Source organism: Acinonyx jubatus, chromosome B2 (genome assembly GCF_027475565.1).
Source record: "Acinonyx jubatus isolate Ajub_Pintada_27869175 chromosome B2, VMU_Ajub_asm_v1.0, whole genome shotgun sequence".
Classification (NCBI taxonomy): domain Eukaryota; kingdom Metazoa; phylum Chordata; class Mammalia; order Carnivora; family Felidae; genus Acinonyx; species Acinonyx jubatus.
Genome location: NC_069385.1, coordinates 140,540,903 through 140,567,515, shown reverse-complemented (window position 1 = coordinate 140,567,515; position 26,613 = coordinate 140,540,903). Strand labels below are relative to the sequence as shown.

The window sequence follows — 26,613 nt, the reverse complement described above, 5'->3', positions numbered from 1 at the left end:
CACAAAAGATATCCTGTGGTCAACTAAGCTCGGTGTCCCTTTCTTGGAGACTGACAATTGACTTGATGGCCTACTAGTATATTTTTGCGAAAATCTAAGCTTGTTTTACAGGCTATTCTGTGAGAAGTGACCAGTAATGAAGGGAAAATGTTTAGAAATAAATTCAAGTTGCAGAAATGGCACATTAGGAGTACAGGAATAGAACTAGGGGGACAGGGGCAAATACCTACTTCGGTTCTATAAATAACAAACTTCACTGTACTGTCAGCATTTAGGGCTGGCCAGCCTAATGTGCTGACCGAAGGCTTCAGAGGCTCCAAACAACAAGCTGGGTCATGAGGACTTCAACTGGAAGAAAAGAGATAGTCATGAGTCCCGCTGGCTTCACTGACTGCCAGGGAACCATCTATCCACTCATTCCAAAATATGGTTACGCTTGGCACTATCATTGGGCCAGGCACAGAACAGAAAGGGGAAGAGGAAGGTGAAAAATTCAAGAGTTGAGGGAGATTCCAAATGGTCTCCAAGATGAACAGAAGGACTGGGTTAATGCTGTGGAGTTCGCTGAGGCCTGAGATGACAGTAGCCTTAGCAGCGACACCCACAGTGAGGCTGAGGTGGGGGATGGAGAGAGTGGGAGCCAAGCATCTCAGCACACCCAAGGGCTCCAGCCATTGGGCTAGGTCCTACCTGGCATTTATTTATTTATTCATTCATTCATTCATTTATGTATTTATGTATGTATGTATTTATTTATTTATTACTGCCGCCAACCAGAGAATCCTGACAGCATTACCATAATCAGATAGCCTCAAGTATTGTCTTCAATCACACTTTATTATTCTTAGAACACTTCTTTGGCAGGAGTATTTGGAACATAGCCAAAGAAGCAGGAAATAAGGGGGGGGGGGAAGACTTTGAATATCCAAGATAGACAGTATGGGTTTGCTTAAAATTGAAATACTTCACTTCTTCAAGAACACCTTTGGCACTCAGCCAAAGCCTCGTGAAGGCAATCTATGGAGTTCACAAGATCACAGGAGAACCAAAATGGCAGGTTGAGGCAGCGACAACCAGAATATGAGAGCAGAAGAGAAGACTGAAAAACTAGAAAGTAGACACAATAGTTGAGAAAGTTTACTTCTTTGGGTATAATGTAGGGCAAGGACAAACCCTTGATGGCGTCAGTGGACTCAGAGACATTGCTGCATTTTGGAATGGGTTCTTATTCACCGTAATGCCCGACTCACCAATAAAAATTCAGTTGTGATCACTAAGTCCATTTAAGTATGCAGGGATGCATTTGGGGAAGCTCTCATTCCCAAAAGACTAAAGTTAAAAATAAAATGTCAGCTCGTAAAAGGGAAGCTTCAGCTAAGAAGAGTTAATTAGTTTGTTAATTAATCTGTGCCTCCTCTAGGTTTTAGGCTCCAGTCCTGACATTTAGAAGTTGTACAAAATCATGTTTATAAATATCGTTCTGAGTATTTTTAGCTGATGGAGTTTTGTCAGCAGGCTTTATTTCTGCATTCGGTTATCAGTGACTAATTTCTTTTTTTTTAAGTTTTATTTATTTAGTTTGAGGGAGAGAGAGAGAGAGAGCAGGGGGAGGGGCAGAGAGAGAGAGGGAGAGAGAGAATCCCAAGCAGGCTCTGTGCTGTCAGTGCAGAGCCTGATGTGGAGCTTGAACTCATGAACCATGAGATCATGACCCTAGCTGAAATCAAGAGTGGGTGCTTAACCGACTGAGCCACCCAGGTGCCCCATGAGGACTGTCTGAATTCAGTTTTGTTGTTTGAGAAGCATTGGTTGGTTCTGGCCACTCATGTGACTGGTCTTGAGTTTCTATCAGTCCATAGTATCATGCTGCCTTCCTGAAACATGCCAGAAAGATTTCCAGGTCTTTTTGTCTGGCCTTCACAATTTGAGCATGGCTCTGTATGGGAGATTAAACAAGTGATCTCGACATCGAGACTCATTCTTCTGCAGACAGAACACAGGCAAGGCTGACGGCCTGTAGCACCACCCCTGCCATCTCATTTTTGAACAGTAAACGTAATTTCTGTCCACAGGAATGACAGGCCCGTGTCACGTGTGTGGGCGGGCCTCTTGATAGAGAAATGCTTTGTTTTAGAGAAGGCAATGTGGATAATGACTGAAAGCCCAGGTTCTGGATCAGATAGACTTTCTTTTTTTTTTTTGGTTTAACCTCCCTTAACACAACTATGATGCTTAACTTTTTCTAAACTCCAGTTTTCTCGGGGCACCTGGGTGGCTCTGTCAGTTAAGCATCTGACGCTGACTCAGGTCATGATCTCACAGCCCATGAATTCAAGCCCCACATTGGGCTCTGTGCTGACAGCTCGGAGCCTGGAGCCTGCTTAGGATTCTGGGTCTCCCTCTCTCTCTGCCCCTCCCCTGCTCACACACAGTCTCTCTCTCTCTCTCCCAAAAAATAAATATTAAAGAAAAATAAACTCCAGTTTTCTCCTCTGTAAAATATTGATTATAGTAACTGCCACATGGGCTATTGTCACTGATAAATGAAACAACTTTTGTAAAGTTGTAGCTAATATATCAAATAATGATTACAAATCTACAGTTGACAGAGGATGTGAACAGAGATAAATGGGAAGGAAAGGGGAGTGACGTGTCTATGGTGAATCTCTTCATACGTCTTAGAATTATAGTCCATTCTTTAGTAGCCTGTTTGATTAATCAATCATGGAGCTATTCCATTCTCTTGATATTGCACCTGATCGTTCTTTTAGCATTAATTGTACTACAATATCACTAGAATAGAACTGTTAAGATTTAAGTCCTGGGACATTTTGTTTTCAAGATCTGAGCATAGTTACTGCATTTTTAAGGGAAAATTTTAGACTAGATTATAACCTGTGTTTTGCTGAGCAGAAGAAAATCTGTAGATGGCTACTCTTGTCATTTTATTTTAATTTTTTATTAAAATTTTTAAACTTTATTTATTTTTGAGAGAGACAGAGTGTGAGTGGGGGAGGGGCAGAGAGAGGGAGACACAGAATCCGAAGCAGGCTCCAGGCTCTGAGCAAGCAGGCTCCAGGCTCTGAGCTGTCGGCACAGAGCCCAACATGGGGCTCGAACTCACGGACTGTGAGATCATGACCTGAGCCAAAGTCGGCCACTTAACCGACTGAGCCACCCCGGCGCCCCTACTCTTTTCTTTTTAAATCTATGCCAATGCAAAGACCCATTTTCTGAACTTGAGGAGCATGGATTTGTTTGTAGAAGATTATGAGTGGTCTGAGTATTCGCTTCATAAATACCACCCAAACTGGCCTCCTCTTCCTTCCTGGGAGTTCACATCTAAGTATTGATTTTATTGATTTTACTTTTATTTTTTAAACAGGCTTCCACGCCCCTTCTGCCCTCAACCACCTCCCTTAGGCTGTCATCCTGCTCAGGGTAAGAGGAACACAGCTTCAGTTCTGGTCAGTTTCCAGAATCTTGTGATATCTGTTGAACCTGTCTAGCCTAGTGCCTCTGTGAGTGTGAATGTGGGTGTGGTGTGAATAAAGCAGAGATTGTCATCTGCTGTTAGTGACCTCCTATAACATCTCCGTGGGGCAGGGGAGTGGAGGTAGAGACTTTTTTTTTTTTCCACCCCTGGATGGGGGATCATAGGTTGAGAAACTCTGGCCTGGCATTACAAAGTTTGGGGCGGCTCTTTGGTGATTAAACCCCTGGAGAACGCAAGCGTGAGGGCTGAGCTGGGGAGAAGTTGTTACCAGTGTCTGTCAGGCAGGCCTGCGGGTGAATTTGAAGATGGAGGCCACATTGACAACAATATTACGTCTGCCTGAACGTCCCTGCCCCCCCCCCCCCCCCCCCGTTTGGATTCTCCTTGGCTCAGTAACAACTCCCAGGTAAACTGCTGATGCAAAAGTTTGGGCGTGGTTTCCCCGTGTATCCTGGGGGTCCGCATCAGCTCCCTTTTCCCTGGATTTATTATGCCCATCAGCTCAGAGCGCTGCTTTCCTGTAAAGCTTGCTTCATCAGCTGGCATACAGCAGTTCAAGGCTTTCCGGACTCTCCAAACCGATTAATCAACTGAAACCATTCTCTGAGTGCCGGTGATACGTTTGGCTCCCTCTGGGGACAGAGACGAAGTGTCTCCCTTTTGAGAACACGTGCGTGAAAACGTGTATCAGAATGCACTAACGTAACAGAAGCACCGCTTCTTACAGAGGTAAAAGAATTCCCAAGCCAAAGGGATGGGGGGAAAGGATCCCTCCATTTGCTGATGTGACACGGCTCGGGGTCTCGCGCAGAGGAACGCGAAGAGAGGGAGCCTGGGTTCCGGGGCGCTGGTTTGCAGCCCGGTGGGGGGGGGGGCGGGGGGTGGTGTCTCCTTGGGCCTCCAGCCCCTAGCAGATTAACCCTTTGCAGCAAGGACTGCGAGCGAGAAGGCTCCAAAGGAAAGCGCAGGAAATGTTAGCCCGCGCGCACTGGGAGGGGGGCGGGGAGGAAGCCGAGACTGCAGCGAGACCAAAACAGGGTGGGGCGCGGGGCGCTCCCCGGGGAGAGGCGCCCGCCCGGGTGGCCGGGATGGAGATCTCTGCGGGGCGCGGGGAGGCAGGCCGGCGAGCTCGGGAGAAGGAAGCGGACGGGCGCCTCCCGCCCCCGGGGCTGCCCGCCAGCGGCCGCAGGGCAGGGCGGCGGCGCCCGCCGGCGTCGCTCTCCCCCGCCCGGGTCGGCCCGGGCTCTGGCCCGGTGGGCGGGCCGGGAGGCGCTCGGGGCCGCGCTCCGCTTCCCCACTTTCCCTCCGTCCCTCCCTCCTCCCGGGGCCGTCCCGGGCGGCCGGGCCAATGAGCGCCGAGAGGAGGGCAGCGGGAAGCGGAGCGCGCCCGGCGCGGCCCTCCCACCGCGCCTCGGGGCCGCCGCGCCAACGCCGAGGTTGCGCTCCGGGAGTTCGCGCGGCCCCCGGCCTGGTGGCTCGGTCCCCGCGGGCGAGGCGGCCGTGCGCGCGCGCGCGCCTGGGGCAGCGGCCCGCGAGCGCTCGGGCTGCGGGACGGGGAGCGGGGTGGCGCGGGCTGGGGCCGGGGCAGCAGCCTCCCGAAGATGCAGGATGGCAGCGGAGCCGCCGTCCAGCCTCTCGTACCGCACCACGGGCTCCACCTGCCTGCACCCGCTCAGCGAGCTCCTGGGCATCCCGCTGGACCAGGTAACGGGCGGCCGGGGCGTGGGCGCAGCGAGGGACCCTCCTCCCGGGCCACCGCGGGGGGTGCGGGCTGCGGGCACGCGTTAGCCACCGACGGTCCTCCCCCCCACCCCCCAGCCCCTATAGCAGATTTCACAGCCACAGACTCGACAGGTGGACTTTTTTACTGACAACGTTTTTGTCCTCGAAGTGGGAAAAAAATCGGTATACCCTGAAAGACGGGTTCAAATGCTACATATATTTTTTTCTTTTTGAGGTTTTGGGTTCCCTCGTTTCCTGTCACGAAGTTCTAAGGTATTCTGATAAATGAATCAGGTGTTTGTTTGTTTGTTTGTTTTTTCCATCCGTGTAGTCGAGGCTTGATTATTTTTAATTTAGATTTCTGTCCTTAAAAGATAAGCCGGATTGGTCTGTTTTTGCAGCCTGTTGCTTGAACAGACACCTGGGTTTTAGACTTGGGTGGTGAGACTTGCCTGATCAGAGGGACAGTTATTTTGTGCCAGGTGTGATGTCCATCGGAAAGGGAGGAGTTACACAAGATTGCCATGGTTTCCCAAGGGGCTCCAGTTTATCCAATGGGTTCATTCTTGAGGTTCTAGGCTCCCGAGTGAGTTAGGATAGTGGGAGAAGAGAGGCTCAGAGAAGTTACTTGGACTGTCCAGGAACTGTCTGCTACCGTTAAAACTGAAAATGGCAATAAAGAACAATGTAATTCCTGGTAGGAAATCTGCCCGAGGGTTGAGGCTGCCTTACTCATTTTCTTGTGTCTGCAGGTGCTGCAGGCTAGATCTGCCGTGTCTTTCGTGGAGAGTCAGTAAATATATGTTGATTTAAGTGGAATGAAGTGTGTTGGGGGACCACTCATTCACCTCCGTTTAGTTTCATACCGAGGTTTGCCCCAGGTTTCTTCCTCTGCTTTTCACTACTGATCTTTTTTTTTTTTTTCCTTTCTTCTTCTTTTTTTTTTTCTTCTTCAAACGGGAGTATACCTGCTGCCCTCTCCACTCACATTCCTTCTGCAATGAGGAAGTGAGACCTGGACATTTGCCTTACTCACATACTGTTTACTGAGCCACCCTTCTACCTGGCTGCCTCCAAAGATCTGATTCAGAGCTCCACCTCCTGTGGCCATTTGCCTTCTCATCAGTTGCAAAATCCAGAAAGTTAACAAATCGGGGGCGGTATTAGATGCTAACTTGTGCTTTTGTAAATCAGTCTTCGATTTGTAATGAAGATGGGAGAGTCCCAGGGACTTAGGCAAAGGCAGAGATACTAACAGATTCTTTTGCCCTGAAACTGCTATATAACTCATAGCTGACTTTCCTTAAGTGGAATGTGTTTTGTACTTACCCTTCGGCCCCAGCCCCAACCCCCATCAGAATTTATTTTAGTTGCATTTTCTGTTTTAAGTTATTTGGCATTGCTAGAGAGAGGAATCTGGGGAGCATTTTCGTATGGAAAGGGATAGTCAAGGAACCCTGACAAGTTACGACTGAGAGGTGCTGGTACGATATTATCAGGTGCTTTTTAACTCATCTACCCCCATCCCCAGTCTCCTGGGTTTGTCAGAGGAACCCTGTTTTTAATTTATAAACAAGAATAAAAGAGGCTTAAGGATGTTTAAGGCTGGGAGAAGGGGATTTCTGGGATAAACTGAAAAAGAAAAGTGGGCCATGGGCAAGGAAGGACCCCTCCCCTCCCTCCCCCCCACCCCACTGCCCCATGATGTCTTTGATCTTTGGATGGCCCCGCCACCTTCCAGCAGGGTCACATCTGAGTGATTCTTGCTGGAAGAAGTACATATAGGGCAATGCCCCAGCTCACTTATTTAAGGCCTGATGAAAATCGCAAACCATAAATAATGTGGTTTGAGGCTAAGTTGTGGCTTGAGAATTTGGAAGCTTGGTGTGTTTTTCTCCCTCACACTTTCTAATGTTTATTTTTTATTTATTTTTAAGAGAGAGCGCACGAGAGAGAGGGAATGGGGGAGGGGCAGAGAGTGAGACACACACACACAACCCGAAGCAGGCTCCAGGCCCTGAGCTGTCAGCACTGAGCCCGACGCGGGGCTCGAACTCACGGACTGTGAGATCATGACCTGAGCTGAAGTCCGGGCCTTAACCGACTGAGCCACCCGGGCACCCCTCTCCCTCACCCTTTCAGGGGTTTTTTAAGGTCTTAGATGTCAGACTTGACCTACTCTGCCAGCAGACTTCTTTTGTGAGTGCTTCTGTGACCGCTGGCTGGCATTCAGCCTCCTAGAGCTCCAAATGCCCCCATGGGTAAAAGGGGAAATGGCAATATGTTCTGCATTCTGGGGGCACCCGGGGGGCTCAGTCAGTTGACTGTGTGACTCTTGAGATCAGCTCAGGTCATGATGTCAGGCCCGTGGGATTGAGCCCCACGTGTTGGGCTCTCTGCTGAGAATGGAGCCTGTTTAGGATTCTCTTTCTTTCTCTCTCTGCCCTTCTCTCCTGCTTGTGCTCTCTCTCTCTCTTAAAAAAAAAAAAATCTGCATTTTAGAGTGGAGAAAGTTTACACAGATATAAAATGCTCTACATCAGGAAGGTCCTTCATTCACACAGGGTCCTGGCAGGAAACTCAACTCAGTGGGTTGCAGTGGAGACACTTTAATGAACTACATGGAGGGATGTGGGCAGCATTAAGGGACCCACCGGACAAGGTTCAGGTACTAAGACCTGGATGCAGAAGGGGAAGGGGAAGGGGAAGGGGGAGGATGTGTTGTTACTGTTGCTCAGTGAGAGCTGTATCCACCCCCGCAGGCGGAAGCAGAGAGAGAGAGAGCCTCAGCCTTCCTTCCCTCCACCCACAGTCCTTCCGTCTCTTGCCCATCTCCGCAGTGGTCAGATCACATCTAAGGGTGACGGCCTGGGGTGCCTGGGTGATGCGGTCTGCAGGGGCTCCACTCTGGGCACAGAACTTGGAAGAGAAAGGTAGAGCCAGAGGTGGAGGACAATCCAGGAATAAGAGAATAGTCCTCAATAAATGTTTGCTTCTGTCCCACCGAAGAGTGGCTTTTTATTGGCCTGCAATATGCTAGAGGTGACAAAACATGTCCCTTGTGTTACTTAAATAGTTCCTTATAGGCCACCTGAAGACGTTGACTCTTCCCCCCTCCCCATGTTAGCATTTCATAGCATTTCACGCTTGTATTTGTAATTTCTGCATTGAACGTACATCTGAGAATGTCTTTGGCTTCTGGGTGTCCCTGTGTAAAGTATTTTATTACTTGCAGAAAACCTAAAATATCTGTTGAGCATTCTACTGTGTGAGTGAAGAACTCATTTTTCATTTGATTCTTTCATTTATCTGTTCTGTTAACTCCCCAGGGAAGCTTGCGGGCGATCGATGGTGAGGAAACGTCTATTATTTTAATTTCCAGGGACTTTACTAGTCTGACATCTTCCTAGAGATGTTAAATGTAAAATCATCTTACTTAATTAGAAACAAGTAGAGTACAGAAGAACTCAGATGCAGAGGATAGGAAATGGATGATGATGTAGGACCCTCCACAGGTGTGTCACAGGTGAGTGTGTGAAAATTGGATTTCTAAAACAGTGGGTCGCTGTGTATAGCAAGTATGGAGCGCCGACAACTAGTAGGATTATTTAGATATAAAGCTTCACTTGCCCGGGATAAATTAGGTAAGAACTTTTCTTTCTCATTTAGAGTGAATCAGGGAACAAAGGATGAGTATTTGTCTTATTTTTTAAGTCATCTGCTCGTTTCCTTTTCACTTGGTTTTGGTTGTGGAATGTGACCTGATCTGCCTTTAAACTAAGGGTGGCTTTCCTTCCTTCCTTCCTTCCTTCCTTCCTTCCTTCCTTCCTTCCTTCCTTCCTTCCTTCCTTTCCTTTCTTTCCTTTTCTTTTCTTTTCTTTTTAAATTTTTAATGTTTATTTATTTTTGAGAGACAGAGAGAGAGAGACAGAATGTAAGCAGGGGAGCGGCAGAGAGAGTGGGAGACAAAGAATCCGAAGCAGGTTCCAAGCTGTGAGCTGTCAGCACAGAGCCCGATGCGGGGCTCGAACTCACGAACGGTGAGATCATGACTTGAGCCAAAGTCGGACACTTAACCAACTGAACCCTTCAGACACCCCTCTTTCTTTCTTTCTTTCTTTCTTTCTTTCTTTCTTTCTTTCTTTCTTTCTTTCTTTCTTTCTTTTTTTCTTTTTAAATGCTTATTTATTTATTTTTGAGAGAGAGAAAGAGAGAGAGAGAGAGAGAAAATTCCAAGCAGACTCAATGCTGTCACCTCCCCCCTCCCCCTGATGTGGGGCTTGAACTCAAGAACCAGAGATCATGACCTGAGCCAAAGTCAAGAGTCGGATGCTTAACCAACTGAGACACCCAGGTGCCCCTAAACTAAACATAACTGTCACAGTTTGTAAGACTGATTTAACCACCATGATAGATGGATATCAATGTTAATTGCGTGATGCATTGGATATCAATGTTGTTAATTGTTAAAACGCCTGTTTTGAAAGGAGTTTTGAAAGCTGAGCAAGAAATGGTTTCCTGACTATAAGGAATTTCCATTCTGGTGGTGGGGAGCTCTGGGGGCCAAGGCTGTTTTTATCGATTGTCCTACCAGACTTTGTATACTTTTGCATAAAGTAGCAATTCTTTGTTGAATTAGAAGTCCTTGCCTGGGTTTCATTCCCCTCCCAAACCCCAACCTAATCAGAAAAAGGGTCAAGGGAAAAATAGACCAGGACATAAGAATCCAGGAAATGATTTTGAGATTAAAGCAGCAAAGGTTTAGGACAATTAACATAAGCTTGTGTTATAGTTTAAAAGGCTGGGTGAATGAAGACCAGCTCTAAAGACCTGGCATTCTTGATGAATGGTGATTCCAGTAGTGAGTTTCGATTATTCCACCGGGGCCTCTGACCGCGAGGTTTCTTTACTTGCCTGGAGCTTTTAGTCACCGGTTGTTTCCCTTGTCCAATCTTAGAAAGCCCAACCTGCAAGTCTCTTCTTATCTAGATCTTGCCCTTGGTTAAAAGCTCAGCTCACATTCCATAGTCAGTATTAAACCAATTAAATATTTATTTAATGCTGTTAGTGCCTGGTACCTGGCCAGGTGGTACAAATACAAGGCTAAAAAACATCAAGGCCCCTGTCCTGGAAGGGCTTGAACACCAGTAGAGGAGACAAAGGACCCATGTAAGTATACAAGTACTGTGTACTCACTGACTTGTGCAGGTGCTGCCAGAAGTTTGTAGATGGTGCCCTGGTGGAACAGAGAAGGCAAAGCCATAGGAGATGTTGGATTCCTGTAGAAGTTACTGTTTACCTTTAACATGGTTTACAACCAAGTGGACAGCAGATCAGCCTTTGTTGGGAGAAGGGTCCTTTGCTTGGCCCACCCCCTCCATACCCCCCACTGATGCCACCTCCAGGCTGTACCCTTGGGTTTCTGACCTGAACAATCTGCTCTTCACCTTGGGACTTTCCAGTTCATCCCAGCTCAGGATGGGTGTGGGCATATGGCAGGCCAGAGAACATCAGCCCTGCAGAGTGCTACTTTAGTTTTCTTTTTTGGCCTCAGTAGTTCCTGCAAAGTCAGGTCTGCACTCCCCTTGATACCCCCTTCTTCTGGTGTTGAAAATGATTGGCAAACAGGAGGAAAATAATTTGGTTAGACTGCAGACAACAAGTATTGAGTTTCTCCCGTGTTCCCCAAGAATTCCTTGGGGTTTGTTGGGCTGTGATGATTCAAACAGCAATAAAATAGGGCCCATCCTCAAAAATCTTGTTGGGTGAGGCAGGGACACATACATCAACCGGTGTTGCTCATGTGCAGTGACCTGAACCAACGGTATCAGCCTGGAAACTGGTGAGAAATGTACATTCTCAGGAGCGCCTGGGTGGCTCAGTCCATTGAGCGTCTGACTTTGGCTCGGGTCGTGATCTCACGGTTCGTGAGTTGGAGCCCCAGGCTTGCTGCTGTCAGTGCAGAGCCTGCTTCGGATCCTCTGTCCGCCTCTCTCTCTCTCTGCCCTTCCCCCACTCATGCTGTCTCTGTCTCAAAAATAAACGAGAAAATAAAAAGTAATGTCCATTCTCTGCCTAGTGTCCCCATCTGCTGCTCGGGGGACAGGCACAGCCCTGGGTGGTTTAAAGAGCTCCCTGGGGCGCTGAGGCACCCCGAAGTCTGAGAACCACTGCTCTGCACGGCACATTGGCATCGCAATTAACCAAGCAGAGTGGAGGGAAAGATCTATTCTTTGCGAGGGGACAAGGCGTGGTTGTCAGCCTCTGGCAAGTGGGAGTAGCACGTGTTCGGTCTTGCAGGATGAGGAGGAGTTTAGCAGGCAAAGTGGGTAGAAAGAACACACGCATAGGTGTGGACGAGTGAAACCGCTCAGTTCTGGGAGCTGAGAAGCCGCTGAAGTGGGTTGTGGGCTGCAGCGAGTGGACCGCGGGGTCCAGGCTGGGGGAAGAGAGCAGGGGTCACGTCACGAGGCAGCCGATGGGCTCTGGCATGTCTGTACCTCATCCTACAGACTGGAGCTCTGCGGACGTTTTCTATAAAGGGCCACACGGTCAGTATCTTCGGCCTCAGGCCCTGCAGCCCATCACATCTACTCAGCTCTGCCATTGCATGAAAAGTAGAATAAATAACATAATACATAGTGAATCCATAATTGGGTGTGGCTGCATTCTCAGGAAACTTCACTTACGGATACTTGTAAACTGGAGTTTCGAGGGCACCTGGGTGGCTCAGTCAGTTAAGTGTCCAACTTCGGCTCAGGTCACGATGTCATAGCTCATGAGCCTGAGCCCCATGTCGGGCTCCGTGCTGACAAGTCAGAGCCTGGAGCCTGCTTCGGATTCATTCTCTCTCTCGCTGTCTCTCTCTCTCCCCCCTGCTCTGTCCCCATCTCTCAAAAATTAATAAACGTTTAAAAAAAGTTTTAAATTGGAGTTTTGTATAATTTTTCATGTGTCAGGAAGTTTTCTTCTTTTGATTATTTTCAATCCTTAAAAAAGAGAAAAAACTTTTTTTAGCCGGCAGGCCACACAGAAAATGGGCAGTGGGCTGGGATTGGCCGAGGATTGGATTTTGTAGACCCTTGCTAGAGACGAGTTTTCCATAAAATTTGATGCCTGGACATTCTTCAGAATCTACTGACATGTGTGTTTCAGGAATCTGGCCCCAACTGGTGAATCAAATGTTGAGGTGGAGGGGCTCCCCAGGTGATTCTCCGGCCAGCTGAAGCTGGGCACCAGTGCTACCATCAAAGGGAAGACAGTGATGGACATAAGGTGTGGGAAGATTTTAATTTTGTGGAGCAGGGCAGGAGTCATACGGCCGCAGGTTGCAGGGACGGAGGAGGGCGGGCCTTTGAGGATGGGAGAAGGCGTAACGTTGTCTTTCTGGGATGTGAAGAAGGGGGTGTGCGCGGTCCATTTAACGGGCTGCTGAGTGTAATCGACGGGCTGAAAACCACAAATTTTGAGAGGCAGGAGTTTGTGCCAATATGCGATTTTTCTCTTTGAGCAGCTCCTTCTAGGAGCAGAAGTAAAACCGTTGGGCGTTTGCAGAGAGGGTTGCTAGGCAGTTAAGAAGAAGGGGTGTTGAAAGATGCTGACAAGTACTTGGAAGTGATGGGAGAGGGAGGGGACACATCCAGAGTTTTGGAGGGACTGAGGAGTAGGTGCAGAGGAAAGAAGGCGGGTGGGGGCTGGCCTAGTGAGTGGAAGATTCCTAGTGAAGCTGTTCAGGGCGGTGATGACAGTCCGGGTGTGGTTGTATGGTAGGGGTGACAGTTGGGTTTAGCAGCCATCCCCGTGGACTGGGGGGGATCTGGCAGACTTCCTCCCAAAGTTTGAAGCAGGTGGACTTGGGACGTGAGCCGGAGGCGGAGGAAAAGGCTGGGCAGTAACTGAGCTCTCTAGGCTGGTAGATTCCGAGAGCATATGGCTAGACCGGAGAGGGTAGACCCACCCTCCTGTCAGGCACTCAGTCAGCTGCTCTGTGTGCATGATCTCACTTCATTTTTTTGTTTATTTTGAGAGAGAGATGTGCGAGCAGGGGAGGGGCAGACAGAGGAGAGAGAATCCCAAGCAGGCTCTGTGCTGCCAGTGCAGAGCCTGACATGGGGCTCAATCCCACCAACGTGAGATCATGACCTGAGTCGAAATCAGGAGTCAGACACTTAACCGACTGAGCCTCCCTCCCCCCCCACCCCGCCCGTCCCTGCACCATCTCACTTCATAAAAGGAGGAGTTTGGGCTGAGTCTGGAGGGAGCACAGCTTTTCTAGAAGGATGGTGGAAGAGAAGTGGGCTGAGGCAGCAAAGGGGAGGGGAGTTTGGAAAAGCAGTGACGCTCCTGTCTCTGCTCACCCGTTGGCACATAGTTCTCCACCAAGGCTGGGAGGGAAGGGAGAGAGCTGGGAAGGCAGTGCGGGGTTTGGGGTAGAGCAGAGGGAGGGCTTTGAGGAGGTCGGCAGAGGGAAGGAGGTCTGCATGGGACGATGAGTCACGGAGGAGGAGGAAGTCCGAGCGGCACGTGGCTGCAAGTTGACAAAGGGGAGCTTGGTGGCTGGGCATGGGAATCATAATGAATGGCAGGGTTCTGGGCAGTGGGCGTGGGCCCCTGGGGTCCCGGAGTCCTGATAAGCCTGTGGCCAGTGACCGACCTTGAACATGGAGTGCAGTGTTTCCTGGGGCTGCACAGAAACGTGGTGGAAAGTTCCTTTGTGGTTCCGAAGAGATTGCTCAACTTGCAGAAACAGTGTGCGAATACCAAGCGATAAGATGTGTTGAGGGCAAGGCTGTGAATTCCATAGAGTCGAGAGGGCAGGGCTGGTGGAGTTGGGGACTGCCCCATGGCGTGGCCCTGTGGGAGCCTGTGCACACAGAGCAGGAGAATGAGCCGTCTCCATCTGGGGGGACTCTGGGTGAGTCCAGGAGGTAGGCTGGCCCGTCTGGAAAATGCTGACTGGTGTCGCAATCTGGTGGCTTAACTTGACAATAATTGAAGAGAGGACAGAGAATGTGCAGGCGTGACCACATACTTCCTGCCATTTTAAGCAGAGGCCCAGTGGGTTCTGGAGCTTTAACCTTTCTGTCATGGAACAAGAGTGGATTCTTCCCAGCTTGGCCTCGGTTTACCTTTCTGGCTTAAAGACACCGGCGGCTCTCTATGTTGAATGCATGTGCTCTCAGGCCTTCAGTCAGCTGCTCTGCGTACATTATCTCATTTAACGGGTGTGACAGCATTGAAATTTATGCCTCAAATTTCAATGTAAGCAGTGGGCCTACGGGGCTTTAGTGCCTTGCCGGCAGCCCAGAGGCTGGAAACGGGCTGAGGCAGGACTTGAGCCCAGGACTGTCTGATTGTTGTGCTTCCAGGAAGTATGGCAGCCACCACTTGCTCTCCTGTGCACCGTGCTGTCATCCCAGGGGACTATTTCCTGTGCCTCAAATGCCGTGTGCCTTTCACACCTGCCAGCTTCCGCCTACACTCTTCCTTCTCTCTCTGAACCTCGTCCTCTTCCCAGTTCTCATTTCCTGTTTCATCTCCGCCTGCTCTCTGTAACCTTGGCCTTGCTGTCTCCCTCCGCTCCAGGGGCAAACAGGTCCCTTCGTTTTTTCTGTTTCTCCCCAGGACTTTGCATACCATATTGTGGGGCTTACCTTACGTCTTAGATATTAATTGGTCTTTCTGCCCTGCCTGACTCTGGGAGGCCAGATAACTGGGTTGGAATGGGGCTATGGAGATTGGTTAGGGTGTACCTTAATCAAGTGACAAACCCATACGTGCTTGTTCAACCACTGTATTGCATGTGAACCCTTGTAATACAACGTGTTGCATGCTTCAGGGAGTCCCTGCACGTGCCACTACCCGGGGGCCACCAGGCCTCTGCAGCAGCCCTGCGAGCTGCCGCCTTAGGACGAGAAGGGGAATGTGCTGGGCTGGGGCCAGATGGGCCCTGCAGAATCTTCCAGGAAGAGGAAGCTGTTTGAGCAAAGTTACTGAGACTCGATTGGAGAAAAGACCAGCATTCTTCGTGGGCAGTGACTGAGGGTGAACCTTCGTCATCTCGGTGTGCTGAGTACAATGCAGGAACTTCATAAATGTTTGTTGAACAGGAATTTTATTTACGTTCTTGCATCGGAACGAATGAGTAAATTCAGTGGGACTTGGGAGCCAGCTCTTTTTACCAACTGGTTGGGTCTGTTTGTTATTTGGAACCTGCATTTCAGATTCGTAGGCCTGATATCTGATTGGAAAGTTAATGAAGGGCCCTGTTGCTGATAGTTTGAAATTAGCCTTGGCTTGTTTAAATTCTCCATTCCCAGTTGTATTATGTGGGGTTGAGGTATGCATTCCTTGGGATTATTAATATCAGTTTTGGGCCTGTTTTCTCAGATTTGTGTGGGCAAAATGTGGAAGTTTCCCGCAGCAGCCTACAATCAGGTGTCGTGTGTAAAAGATGCCCTATACCCAAGTGTTTTGCAGCATGGCCTCCGAATTACATTTATAAAGAAAGGTTTCTGAAAAAGATTCTAAGGAGAGACAATCTGGAATTATGTTTTGTAGTAGCAACTTGTAAAAGGAATTCAGTATGTGTAATTTAATAACAGAACTTGGTTGTGCGCCTTCCAGAAGCTTTCTATTTTAAGTAAGTCAACCCTTTCAGTAAACAAGATAAAGGAGAAACTTGCTGTGGTCGTATTAATGGCTATTTCTAGCAATTTCGCCAAGGATCAGTGTAATACTCGGTGGGAAAAGTTAACTTCAGGTAGTTTGTACAGCTGAAAAATGTGCTTTATGAAAAGACCTCTGTCCCTTTGGGCTTAAGAAATGTGACCATCTCCCCCACGATGAACTCTGACCTCTTTGTAATGTGCTTTCTGGTTCTCCCGAAGACGTGCCCTTGGTAAATCAGATATCCAGTTCCTTGTAACAGTGGGGCTGTGATTACAACTTCCTCAAGTTGTCAGCGGTTCATCTTTTATGCGTTAGTAATCAATCGGACTCCAAATTGGTTTTCCAAGCCCATAACAGCATGAAAGCGGTTTTAAGTGTTGAATTCAGATTTCTGGGCTGATAGTGCTGGGGGTTTCCCAACCATCTTATTATTACAAAGAGTCCATTCCCAGGCTTGTTTACCAAACACCAGCACAGAACTCAGGTCTAACGTGAGAAAGATCGAGGGAGGGGTAACCTTTGAACAGTTTTTGTCCCCCTGGTTCTAAATTCTGAGGTCAAACAAGTAATTAAAATCACAAAGACTGTAGTTCACCTCCTCCCAGCCCCTGATTTGTTGCATTCATCATTCTGTAGCTCTAATTCGTCAGCAAAGGTAGACAACAGGAGGTTGCTAAGGCCTAGAGGAACTAGGTCTAGAGGAACTTTGGCTAAATTCAAAAGTCCTTCTGTGAAATTTCATGAAGTGGTTTCATTATGAATGTCATAGAGTTAAAACTTCTTTGTTTTTTTTTTTTTTTTGTGGCGTTATGTTTTACCCTGTCTTTGTTTTTATTTAATTTTATTTATTTGTTTAAATTTTAAAAGTTATTTGAAATTAATTTTGTGGCTTTTATGTTACTTCATTTTTAAATTTTTTTAAATGTTGATTTTTAGAGACAGAGAGAGACAGAGCATGAGTGAGGGAGGGGCAGAGGGAGACCCAGAATCCCAAGCAGGCTCCAGGCTCTGAGCTGTCAGCACAGAACTCGACGCGGGGCTCGAACCCACGAACTGTGAGATCATGACCTGAGCCGAAGTCGGACGCTTAACCAGTTGAGCCACCTAGGCGCCCCTGTGGTTTTTATATTGTAAAAGTACAGTAAAAAAAATTAGTTTCCTGCCTAGGTAGCTTATATGCTTAGTATCAAAAGCGCAAGGCAGAAAAGAGGATATAATGAAGGGTCCCTTCCCATACTCCCCCTGCCCCTTACTTTGCAGCTGCCCAGATCGCCTCCCCACTGGCAGCCAGTGACGTCCTTTCAGAGATGGGCTGTGCACACGTGTGTACAGAATCTCTTTGTCTGTTTTTCTGAGAGTAGACAGTTCTTCCACTCCTTGCCTTTTTTTTTTTTTAACTTAGTGTCTCCTAGGAGTGATTCGTATCTGTATATACAGAGCTCCTGTGACATTTGACTTGCTTTCTGCCTTTTCTGAGAGTTCTGTTTCTGTTTCCAGGAACTGCCTTGCCCCTTAGCAAGAGCATGGAGTACCAGTCATGGTGGGAGAGGAGGTCGGGGACGGGGCTTCCCACGCTGGCGCCCCCTCCTATGTTCTCATTCCCGAGGACTGTGGTATTAAACAGCACACATTCAACTGGGTAAACTTAAAGATCAAATTGGCTTTATGCAGCCTTTCATGAGTTGGGCAGCACCCCATTTAGCAATTGGAAGGAGCTCCGGCAAGCCGTAGAAAAGGAAAAAATTTTTAAGTGTTTACGTATTTATTTTGAGAGAGAGGAGAGAGAGAGGGAGGGAGAGAAAGAATCCCAAGCAGGCTGTGCACCTGCTTGGGATTGACAGGGGGCTTGACACCGTGAACTGTGAGATTATGACCTGAGCTGATATCAAGAGTCACGCAACTGGCTACCCAGGGGAAGACTTTTAAATGCAAAAAGGGTGCGGAAAAAGGAAATTATTAGCAAAGAATGCATTGTTCCAGGCAAGGTCCCGTTCCTAAGGGGACTTGAACAGTCTCTCTGGTGGGATTATTGCATTGGTGCTGACCAGGTAATTCTGAGCTGATTAGTTAAAGCTTATATTCCTGGGGGCGGGGGGCGCTTGGGTGGCTCCGTCGGCTAAGTACCTGACTGAATTTCAGCTCAGGTCATGATCTCATGGTTCATGAGTTCAAGCCCCATGAGTTCGAGCCTCGCGTTGGGGTCTGTGCTGATAGTGCAGAACCTGCTTGGGATTCTCAGTCTCCCTCTCTCTGCTCCTCCCCTGCTTGCTGTCTTTCTCTCTTTCTTGAAATAAATAAATAAACTTAAAAAATTTTTTTACATTCCTGGGTAATCAAAACTACAGCTAGGCTAGGTAGTAAGTCTTTGCCGATTGGGGCTTAGCATAAGTGACTCCCAATTTGGGTCTGCTCTCTCCTGCTTAACAATGGGGAGCACCGAGGTCCCCTTCCGGTAGCACACATGGTGGGGAGAGAAATTGGGGTTTGTTTCCAGTTTCCCCTCACATGGAGAGAAATCCACTCTGGACTGAGGTATAAGAATATTAAAGACCCCTGCAATCCTCAAGTCCCAGGGATGAAAATGGCTCTGTCTCTAACTGGTGTCGGCTGTACCTCGTCAGAACTCTTGGTATGCCCATCTGCTGAAAACCTGTTCAGCCCTAAAATTCTGTTCTTCCAGAATCTTCAATAATAGCAAGGAAGGCTTGTTTTTTGTTTTTTAAAATTTTTTATTAAAAAAAATTTTTTTTTAATGTTTATTTATTTTTGAAAGAGAGACAGACAGAGTGCAAGTGGGGGAGGGGTAGGGAGAGAGAGCGACACGGAATCTGAAGCCGGCCCCAGGCTCTGAGCTGTCAGTACAGGGCCTGACACGGGGCTCGAACTCATGAACGGTGAGATTGTGACCTGAGCCGAAGTCAGACACTCAGCTGAGTGAGCCACCCAGGTGCCCTGTAAAGAAACACTTTTTGAAGATAAAGCCCGCAAACCAAGACTCTTTATTTTCCACTTTTTGGTGGCTGTAGGTAATAGGATTCTACATGTATATTTTACTTTTTTATTTCTGCAAATGTAATGTGTGCCTTTTGGTGAACGTTGGCTGAATTGAGTTAGCCTTTGGGGTTCTGGAATCATCTCTCTTCTTTCATCTGTTGAGGTGGAGGAAATTTTCTATGACTTTCAGAGTCCTTCTAGCTGGACTAAGAATGAAATTGACATGAGACAGATTAACGGGAGAAAATCAAATCTAATAGCATATGTATGAGGAATCCGCACAGACATGAAAATTCCGAAGACACTCAGGCCACAGAAAGCTTATTTTGTGACCTCCTGAGCTAAGGAGAGGGGTAAGGTCTGGAGATACAAAGGGGAGGATGACCATTAGCAGGAAGGTGAGGAGATGTTTAGAAAACAAAGGTTGTCCTGCTATGCAAATAAATTTCTTCAGTAAAGAGGAATCTCTGTTCATAGCTCTCTTTCTGGTACTAGCTGTCTTTTCCAATGTAAATTTACACAGTGGAGGGGGAGGGAAGGAGATTTTTCTGTATCTGCAGTTTGGATTGCTTTTAAGTCAAAATAATCTTTATGCCAAAGTGGCGCCATCTTGGGGTGGCCTGACCCTGACCACTGCACCCCTTTTTTAGTGTAAAATCAGAATTTAGGAATTGGGGTGCTTTACTCTAGAAAAAAGATCATGTAAAGCAGCGTGGCTATTTCTTGTCTACTAGGGCTTGTTGAGCTGTTTTTCTTCCCTTCTCCATTCTTCTCCAAACAATACATGTTCATTTGCCTGCAGATTATTTAACGGAAGGGGAGAAAACCAGCATTTCTATGAAATTATATTCCGAGAGTCAGTTTATGTGGAGGAAAGGACAAAATGATTTTTAATTTTTTTGTTTTTAATGTAATGGTGGAGTTTACAAAAGAGTATAGTGGTAGACTATTTCACATTTATTTTTGTAATCTCAGCCTCATTGAGCTAACGTTTACCTCAGTTTTATAGTTAGCTTTACTAAGCTGCAAAACTGAAGTTGACTTACGTGGTGTTTATCTTTCTACTGAAGCATTTAGAGCATCTTTAGACATATCTTTATCTGATTGCCAGTTCTGCTATCTTAGGTTAAAGGAAGGGTAGAATGTGGCCGTAAACTAAAAATCATTTCCTCGGGATTTAGGTTGGGGCTCAATTTCTTCATACCAACAAATGAGGAATTATGAGTATGCCCCTTTGAGAGCTGAAACCGCAGAGAGAATTTTAAGGCAGGTAGTAGGCTATGAAACTGTTTCGAAACTGACCACTTATAAGTTTGCATGAGAGCTGGAAAGCCAGATCTTGTGTACTTGGCAGCCTTGAAACTTTTATTAGACTAATGCATGTCTAGCTTTGGTCCTCTGTTGCAGTTTCCAGAAGAATGGAGAAGGTAGAAAAGAGCAACGAAAATGGTTCTAAGAACAATTGAACTTGACAGTTACGTGAAGTTTGCTACACAGAAGGAAATAACCTCAGGTGAAAAAGTGACTAAGGATAGCCAAAGCCACAGATCATGGAGAGCCATCAGTGAAGACCTTAAAATGCAGGGTAGGTGACCATAAGTGGGGTGTACCACTAACGCACCTCGTTTCCCCACAAAGGCCTTGAATGTGGTGGCCTTTGTTGTATTATTTTGTAATCAGCCCTCATAAACTCAAGTGAAAGGTACCAAGGTCTTAGCAGTATTTTAAGAAAAGACTTGCACATCTTTTAAAGATGGCCCTTTGTTTTGTAATAGATGGGTCACATTCTTTGGTAATTAAAAAAAAAAAAAACTTACTGTTTTGGAATAATTTTAGATTTAGAGAAAAGTTGTAACGACAGCACAGGGCGTGTTTATGTATGCCTCACCCAGTTTTCCCCAGCGTCAACATCGTACGTGGTACATCTGTCAAAATGACAAAAAGCCAACACGAATATATAACTATTAAATAAATTCCAGAGCTTTTGAATTTCACCAAATTTTCCATTCACGTGCTCTTTTTATTCCAGGGTCCTGTACCTTACAGTTCACTCATTTAAAGTATACGGTTCAAAATGTTTTTTAGTATCGTCACAGAGTTGTGTAACCATTGTCACAAGCTAATTTTGGAACATTTCTGTCCCCCACCCCAGAGAAAGGCCCATGTCATTAGCAGTTCCTGTTTCTTCCTAAATCCTGCCTCTCCGTGTCTGCCCCTCCCAGTCCCTGGCAACCCCTAACCTACATTCTCTCTCTACAGACTGACCTATCCTGGCTGTTTCCTGTAAGTGGAGTCATATAATATGTGTCTTTGTGATTGGCTTCTTCACTTTTCAAGGGTCTTTGGTGATTTTTGATTGGGTGCTCATGCCTCGTTGCCCTGTTGTACTTTAACTGTGGGAATGTTTTGAGACCCGGCTTTAAAGCGCAGCCCTTTTAAAAAACATTTGGGTTCCCCTTCTGCCGGGACACCTGGGAGTATTCCCAATCCAGGCTCGCTTAAATTGTACTTTCTGCTTTGGACTTTTTTTTGGGGGCCATACAGGGCATGTAAATTTAGGCCTCCAAACTCTCATTCTCAGGGGAGTCTTTGCACGTTTCGGCTCTCCACCGAGAGTCGCGCCCCTACGAACACACACCCCACTGTCTTGGCTGTGGGGAGGGCGGTTTTCCCTAGTTAGCCGTTGCCTTTCAGGACTTACGGAGCAGTCCTGACTTCAAGACGCGTCTTCACCTTTTGCCGAGTCTCCAGTTCTTCCTCCCGTCTCTCCGTTCTCAGCCTGCCTGCCTGCCTGGTCTCTGGTGCCCAAGCTCTGGACTGTCTGGAGCACATGCCAGATATCCTACACGTCTGATTTCTGCTTTCTTGCATTTCTGGCTTCTGAGGAATTTTCCCACCAGTTCAGCTGTGCATGAAAATGATCAAGCGTGGCAATGTGAGCTCATGTTTAGCTTAACAAATATAGATGGCTGCACGTAGGAGTATTTATAGATGTGTGTATATTCCAGAGTTAGTGTATACACATAGTTCCTTGCGCTTTCAGCTGAAAGGGTCTGCAGGCAGTGACACTCCGTTAGCGGTGAGGACACCTGTACCCACATGTTGGTTTCTGGTACTTTTCTCCAAAACCAGAATAAAAGCTCGTGGTGAGAATGTGTCAAATTGACATAGGAGCCCACTGAAAGAGGTCCGAATGACTAGAGGTGGAAAGATTTGAGCAACAAAGTAAAGAAGGCTTAAATTGTAGGAGTATCAAGAAGTAGAAATTATAGGTCTATCATCTGTCGATGATAAGCCAAAGTATAGAATGAGCATCAGTGAGTTCCTACTGATATAAAATAATTGAATAAGTGAATACATGGGGGAAAATAGACAAATCTCCTTGCAGAAGAATTCTTCCTTGCAGAAGAATTCCAGATGATACTGGTGCTGTAACTTTCCACTCTGCAAGTGTGGGCTGTGCGTTGTGACTTCCTTCCAAAAGGATGGTGTAGAAAGGGAAGGTGGGGCAGAGTAAATGTACAGTGCAGGATCCTAACAAACATGACCTCAGCCATGTGACAAAGGTCAGGATCCACAGTGATAATTATACTGGTAGTGTGTTCCCCTTAATACGGTGTGGGGAAAGTGACACTTTATTTCTGCGATCGTCCTTTCCAAAACCCATAACCCTCTTCTAATTATGAGAAAAACCTCAGACAAACATGAGTTGAGGGAGTTCACAAAATACCAGACTAGTACTCCTCAGAGTGTCAAGGTCATCAAAAACAAGGAAAGTTTGAAAAACTGTCATAACCAAGAGGAGCCTAAGGAGACGTGACAATGAAATGTCATGTGTTTTCCTGGATGGGATCCTGGGACAGAAAACGAGCAGTACGTAAAAACTAAAGGAATCTGAATGAAGTATGTATTTTAGTTAATACTAGTGTATCAGCATTGGTTCGTTAACTGTGGCAAATTGCCATACGATGTAAGATGTAAGGGGAAACTGCGGGGTGTGTGGGATCTCTCTGTACTGTCTTTGTAATTTTGTGTAAATCTAAAACTGTTCTAAAAAAATAAGGTCTATTTAAAAACTGATGCTTTTTTTCGGGGTGCCTGGGTAGCTCAGTCAGTCGGGCATCCAGCTTCAGCTCAGGTCACGATTTCGTGATTTGTGGGTTCAAGCCCCATGTTGGGCTCACTACTATCAGCCTTGAAGCTGTCAGCGTAGAGCCCGCTTCAGATCCTCTGTCCCCCGCTCTCTGTGCCCCTCCCCTGCTTGCTCATGCTCTCTATCAAAAATAAATAAATAAACATAAAAAAACATCAGGTTTTTTTTAAAGTTTTTATTTATTTTGAGAGTTAGGAAGAAACAGGGAGGGAGGGAGAGAGGGAGAAGGAGGGGGAGAGAGAGAGAGAGAGAGAGAGAGAGAGAGGGAGAGAGAAAGTGTGGGGGAGGGGCAGAGAGAGAAGGAGAGAGAGAATCTGCTGTCAGCACAGAGCCCTATTCGGGACTCCATCCCATGAACTGTGAGATCATGACCTGAGCTGAAGTCAAGAGTTGGGGGCTTAACCAGCTGAGCCACCCGGGTACCCCAGCTTTTCATTTTTTTTTACTTACTAATATACAGTGTTGTATTCGTTTCAGGTGTGCAGTATAGTGATTCACCAGTTCTGTACATTCTCAGTGCTCATCATAAGTGTACCCTTAATCCCCTTCACCTTTTTTACCCATCCCCCCACCCGGATGCTTTTTGTATTTAAAGTAGGATTGTTAGTTGTGCTGTCACTGTGAACGTTGAACTCCTCATATTGTCAGAAATGGAAGTTGGGACCAGTATGTTTTTAGAAAATTTCCTAGTCAGAAACATGGAAAGAAAACGTGCAGTTCTGCTGGTCCATGTTCGTGCTTTAGAATTACTTTTTACTGTAAGGTTCGATTTATGAACATCTTTGCATGTGTCTAAGTCACTTTCAGTAAAGGTGGGACGGATTTTTGGTTCATCCTGACTCCTCAGGCTCCAAATCAGGTGACTTTAGCGAATGAATAGTTGTTTCATAAGATAAATATTTCTCTTGTAACATCACACAATAGAACCACCCCAAACCAAGCTCTCCATGCACTCACCATTGCTCACTGAGATAGTTCCTCCTTGGAAATGCTATTCTGCTACTCACTTCTCCATGCAAACAGCACATATTGATGAAGCCACAAGAATCCATGCAAAAATCTTATAAGGAACGATGGAATGCTAGCTGTATAAAAGGAGACTAGAGTTTAGACACACGCTGTGCAATTGATGTTTGGGGTTCCCTCTGAGATCTGTCCTGTGAACTCACCTGGCTCTAGGGGAGTAGGAAGAAAGGTGGAATAGCAGGTGGGGGAGCTGGGTTCTAAGCTGAGAGCCAGTATTTATTAGATACGTATTGGACAAACTATTTAGACATTCTGAGCCCGATTCCTGGTTTGTAAAACAAGCCAATAATATCTACAGTGAGGGGTTGTTGTGAATATCAGGTGAGGTAGGTGATCCCCTGGGAACGGGTTTGCAGACCGGTCAGTAAACAGGTAGGTGTCATTTGCTGTCATTTCCCCATCACCAGCTCCATCACACTTCTGAATCTAATAGGGCTGCCAGTGTCACAGCACAGAACTTCAGCGAGATGGGTGTGGGTGGTGTTCGGCTAATATCCGGTGAATGGAAGAAAAGACCTGCCCTTGCAGGTGCTGGGGAGGAAGGAATTTAGGGTACTTCAAGGCAGAAAAGATGGGGCAGAAGGAGGAGTGAGTAAAGATATGGTGACGGGTGGAAGGAAAGCTTTTTTTTTTTTTTTTTTTTGACCGTGAGATCTAAGCTGATATGTGAGTAGGTTTCGTGTACCTAGGAAGTGTGAAAGAACTTCTTATCAGGTAAACATTACTTATCATCTGAAAATGCTGGGGTTGTTAGTTGGGGTGTGTTCACAGCTACCAGCATGGCTTTGCATGTGGGAATATTAAGAAAATCAGCTGTCTTCTAAAGCAGACTGTGAGACACAGTTATTTTGCTTATTTATCAGACAGCTGGGTATATAAAAGATACAAGTTCTTTCTCTTCTGATAGAAAGGAAAATGCAGCTTGATTCCCGAGGAGGTATGGGCCATAGGTATACTTACTCCACCTTATGGCATTATTTCTCCTTTCAGCTTCTGGTCGTCATGCTTATCTAGCGTTAAATAAAACTTTTTACAGTGAGTGCTTCCTATGTGCTGTGCTAAACACTCGGCACGAATGATCTCGTGTAAGCCACACCACAACCCTATGTGGTAAATAATATTTTCCCGGAAAAAAACGGAAGGGTATGTGACTTGTGTAAGATCCCATGGATTTTGACCCAGGAATTTAGGGTTCCAACCCTGGACTCTTTTCCACTCTTGTATTTTATGTCTAAGGGTATGGAGCACAGCCTCAAAGCAGGAATCATTAGGGGAATATTTGGTAAATCTGGGAATGAACTAGATAGAATACAAAGCAATTTTGCAGCTGCCCCATTTGGCTTGTGCAGTGGGGTACAGTGACCCAGAAGACATGTCTTGCTCTCCTGTGCAAGAGCAGGTGGTCACAGCAGATCACGCTGTGTGGTGTAGTCACAGCTCCCCAAGGCTGTTAGCTTTTAAGAAGGACACTGGAAAACTGAGGCATAGCTGACGGAAGGTGAGCAGGAAGCTAATTCATATGAGGATTGTTGAGGAAGAAGGGGTGTTTAAGTTAAAAGCCTTAGGAATGATAGGATAGCAGTTTTCAGATATTTGAAGAATATAGTTATTCTGCGTCCTTAGCAGAGTTAAACTCATGGGACAGAAGCTTTAGGGAGGTAGGTTTTAATTCGTCATAAAATTCCTTATTGCTGTGAGTTGCGTAGATAAAAGAATTGATGACCAGTGGAGTTCACGAGTCCCCATCCCTGGCAGGATTCAAGCAGAGGCTGTATGATGATGGTGCCTGTCTTCAGGAACTACACCCTTCCTTTCCTGACGTCCCTACACGCATGTCCTGAGTTCTGTTTCGTGTCCAGCTGCCACTCCACGTGATTCTTGTTTTAGTATTAATTGCCAAATAAGTCAGTGGTTTGAGGAGCAAAGTTTCTCAGTAGGCATTTAAAGATCATGAGAGCCCAGGATGTCTGGGGCTCAGTTGGGTGAGCATCTGAACCTTGATTTTGGCTCAAGGTCATGATCACAGGGTCGTGGGTTAGAGCTCCGTGTCAGGCTCTGTGCTGAGTGTGGAGCCTGCCCGAGACTCTCTTTCTCTCTCTCTCTTCCTTTCTCCAGCTCTTACCCTCTCTCCCACTTGTGTTCTCTCTCTTTTTAAAATAAAATTTAAAAAAAAAGATCGTAAGATCTCTAAATGTTAAGCAGTAGAGGAACAGATTAAATTATGCTATTTAATGGAACCATATACAAATATTAGAAGGAAGGCAGATTGAAAGAGATCTATCACACTGAGTAAAAGCAAGTTGCTGAACAGCATGTATATTATGATCCCATCTCCCATTTAAATTAAAAAAAAAATCAATATGCTCTTTCTTTCTCTCTCTGTCTTTAGTTCTGGAATGATAGTTACCAAAATGTAGCTAGTGGTCTCATCCCAGTGGCCTTTACCCTCACAATAATCATCCAGATTATTGGGAAGGGTGAAGGAAACTTTAAAATTTTACATCTGTGTGTGTGTGTGTGTTTTAACAGCCCTAGTATTTTGGCATTTAAA

At 46.6% G+C, this 26,613-nt stretch overlaps 1 protein-coding gene across 3 annotated transcripts in view; it reads left to right on the top strand.

Annotated features, from left to right (window-relative positions):
- The first annotated feature begins 4,857 nt into the window (after positions 1–4,857).
- Positions 4,858–26,613, top strand: part of MBOAT1 (membrane bound O-acyltransferase domain containing 1) — a 104,068-nt gene continuing 82,312 nt past the window's right edge. Inside the window, exon 1 of one of the 3 annotated variants that reach the window (XM_027040401.2) lies at positions 4,858–5,200. In XM_027040401.2, the coding sequence (XP_026896202.2) occupies positions 5,105–5,200 (96 nt within the window). In that variant the 5' untranslated portion in view covers positions 4,858–5,104. Of the gene's footprint in view, positions 5,201–18,669; positions 20,469–26,613 lie in introns of those variants that run through there. The other 2 variants (XM_027040399.2, XM_027040403.2) reach the window with 2 other exon arrangements.